Here is a 3609-nt window from a genome sequence, read left to right on the forward strand (position 1 = left end):
GAGAGCCTGGCACCGGTGCCGCCGATACGTTGACGTCCGCCATGGGGCGAGAGAGCCTGGCCCCGGGGCCAGGACGCCCGTCGTGGGTGCGAGAGAAGAGCCTCACCTCTTTTACTAGTGACGATTAATATTTTGTGTTGTTGACCACAATGACGAGAGAGAACCCCCGGGACAGGACTGGCACCCCTGGTGGATGGTATTTGTGTTACTGAGCACAATGGCGAGCGGCGCAAGCCTGGTGGTGCGGAGTCTCTGAGACCCTGGTGGCGCGGGCTACGGGGTTGATGAAGCCGCCCAGGTCCATGAAGGTCCAGTGCCGGGTGTCCACCAGACCCCTGCCCGCCAGCCCCGTCCCCCAGGCGTGGCTTGGAAAAATAAAAATCATACTTGGACTTTTTTCATTTTCATTTTCATTTTCATTTTCATTTTCATTTCGCCTATATAACCAGCTCCCCCAGACCCCAGAAAGTCACTTTTCACTTCTAGTGTAACTACAACTTCCAAATCCACTCTACTATTCCATTCTATTCTACCATGTCTGCCCAACAGGAATCCAAGTGGCTCGGCGGCAACGTCCAGCTCTTCAATATTCTCAAGGTCCAGATGGTCGCTGCCCCTCAGCAGCGCGTGGTCCAGTTCGAGAACAAGGGCTGTGTGGACGCCTATGTCAGCACCGTCACCGAGGTCGCGGCCGCCGACCCCGCGCTTGGCCAGATCCGCCACGTGGGCACCGTCGAGTACTACCACCGTCCCGAGGACCAGAGAGTCGTGCTCGCCGGCGGCGGCCACCGTTTCCACATTACCTTCTGCATCGCCATCGTGCTCCGCTACCTCGGACTCCGCGTCTACTCGCAGTACACGGCCGCCGTCGACGCCGGAGCCGCCACCGATGCCGCGATCGAGGGCGCCATTGACCGGCTGCTCAGTCTCGTGAACGAGCTCGCCAGCTGCTTCGTCCAGCGCGACGACCGGGCCGGCAACTGCACCATGAACTACGTGTCCAACATGCGGGGCCAAAACCGGTTCCTCCGAGCCCTGGCCTTCTTCCGTCTGCCCGCGGACATGGACGCCGAGGACCTCGATGCCGTTGAGATGTACCCCCACATTAAGCCCAGCAGCAGGACCCACAACGCCGCCTTTGCCTCCAAGTACTGCCAGGCTTTCGAGGAGGCCTTTTGCGACTCGCGCATGCTGCAGTTCGCGACCTCGGCCATGTTTGGCTACCGACACTTTAGCATGCCAGTCACCTCGATGCTCAACTGCGACGCCGTCGTGGACATCCTGCACTTTCTCCGTACCGACGAGCCCCGCTGGCTGGACGCCTGCGTGGCCACCAGCACCCTGGCCGCCGGCTGTGCCACCGCCATCAAGGTCGAGTCCCTCAAGATGAACCGGCCGTCGATAATGGACTCCAACAAGTTCCTGTCCCCCCTGACCCCCGCCTGCCGCATCCACTCTGCCATAGTGTCCCGCCTCGGCGCCGTCGCCGACAGCACCGCCATCTGCCTCGAGATCAACACGTACATTGACACCATGACCTCGCTGGTGCCGTTCCAGGCGACCACCACCGGGCTGCCCATGGACGCCTCGCAGGTCCAGGTCATGTACCTGCACGCCTCGCTCTTCAAACACGTCCTGGCCAAGACCATGGCGCTGTCGATCTCGGAGTGCACGGCGCTGGAGAAGGCCAAGTCCACCCCCGCGGCCTGCGGCGCGTACATGCCCAGGAGCGACACTGCCTGCGAGTTCCTGGCCCTCCGGTACTGCAGCTCGGCCATGGCCGTCAGCTCTCTGATGGCCGGCGAGGTCCACCGCGGCTTTGCGAACGAGTACCTCTGGAACACGGCCAGCCTGGCGGACCTCGACGCTACGCTTGGCAAGCTGCGGGGCGGCAACTACCCCACCCTCGTCGCGCCGGTCCTGTCCCTGCTGGAGACCTTCTACTACCGGGTGACGGGTACCCGGACCCGCCTGTGCGCCGCCTACCGGGAGTTTGCCATCACCGAGACCTGGGACTACCTGCAGACGCTGCTGGAGCACAGTAGCCATTTTGATGACGAGATCTTTGGTGCCGCACAGTCGGACGAGGACACCGCTGTGGCCGCCGCCCGCAAGCTCGCGGTCTCGCTGTACGGGGCCTACGAGAACGGACTCCGGAGCCTCGGGGGCAAGGTCTGCGCGTCGCTGCGACAGGCCGGGGTGGGCGCGCTCGTGGGCGCGGCCCGTCTCTGCGACCGAGACTCGGTGTTCTTCAGCTTTGAGGCCTTCAGGACGCACATCCGGCTGCTCCTGGGGCCCGAGCTCGCGACTGCGCCGCTGCGGGTGAAGACGGCGGACATTTCGGCCATGTGCGGACAGCTGGCCTCGGAGATTGAGGTTCTGATCAGCCTGGAGCTTGTTGTGTCCCTCAGTATGCCCCGCCGGGACGGCGACAACGTCAACACGCTCGTCGGGGACGCGCAGGACAAGAACTTCTCTCGGCCGACCCGCGAGCACCTGACCTACCCGACCTGGGTGAAGTCCGTGCCGACCACCCAGAAGAGGGCGGTGATCCACCTGGACAGGCTCATGCAGCTGATGCCGTCTGCGAACTGGACCGATGAGGACGGCCCAGAGGACGAGGACGACGAGAACACCTGGGGCCTGGACGGCCTCGACGACGGGGACGTGGAGGTCGGCGCTGCGGGGTACGACTTCCCGCTGCGGACGGCGGCGACGGCGATGATCCTGGCTGGACGCGACCGTGTCCTGGGACTGGCGGGCTTTGACCTCGCGGAGTCGCTGGGCGATGCGACCTACAAGCTGGCCGCCGAGTCCCTGGTGGCCATCAGCGTCTTCCGCCTCAACGCGTCCAACAAGGTGCTCTACAATGTGCTGCAGCGGGTGCCCGAATACGCCGGGTCCACCGAGAGCGGCGAGCTGCCCCGCCGCACCCAGGTGCTCAAGTGCGACAACGCCACGGTGACCCTGCCGAAGGGCCTGGCCACCTCGCCGCTCCCGGTGGGCGACTTTGTGATCCCGTACGACCTGCTGGTCCGCTCGGCTCTGATCCGCACTGGCCGCCGCCGGGACGAGGACTCTGCCGCCTACTGTGCCGTGAGGGCGCTGCCCATCGCGGACAGGTACGATGCGTTCATGCAGCACGCCCACGAGGCCGTCTCGGTCATCACGTGGGGCGTCTACCTGGAGCTCAAGCGCCTGTTTGTCTTTTCCTACGGGACCAAGTTTGCGGGCGAGGCCCGGCCGCCGCTAGGGGAGCTCGCGATGGCCAGCACCAGGCCCCAGCACCAAGGCAGGGCCAAGGCCAAGGCCAAGGCTCCGGCCGCCAGCCGCAAGCGCAAGGCCACGATGCCGGACGTCGAGACGGTGCACCAGCGGTCTCTGAAGGTCAAGCGCCGCATCGTGGAGTCGTCGGACGAGGCGAGCGAGGCCGAGGAGGACAGCGACAGCGACTGCGAGGAAATTGGCGAGACGGACAGCGAGTAGTTGGTTGGGTTTTTGTAGAGTTGATGTTAATAAAAAAAATGTTTGCAAACCAAAGTCTTTTGCGCTGTAGTCGGGTATACTTTGTGAATCAATAACTCAATCACTATCAAAGTCTTTTGCATA

At 63.6% G+C, this 3609-nt stretch overlaps 1 protein-coding gene across 1 annotated transcript; it reads left to right on the forward strand.

Annotated features, from left to right (window-relative positions):
- Positions 1–534: 534 nt before the first annotated feature.
- On the forward strand, positions 535–3486 carry SARC_00098 (hypothetical protein; the record flags this gene model as incomplete). The annotated part of the gene is made up of 1 exon (XM_014306268.1): positions 535–3486. The coding sequence occupies one exon, from the start codon at positions 535–537 to the stop codon at positions 3484–3486; it is 2952 nt and encodes a 983-aa protein (XP_014161743.1).
- Positions 3487–3609: the final 123 nt, after the last annotated feature.

This window comes from Sphaeroforma arctica, assembly GCF_001186125.1.
Source record: "Sphaeroforma arctica JP610 unplaced genomic scaffold supercont1.2, whole genome shotgun sequence".
Taxonomy (NCBI): domain Eukaryota; class Ichthyosporea; order Ichthyophonida; genus Sphaeroforma; species Sphaeroforma arctica.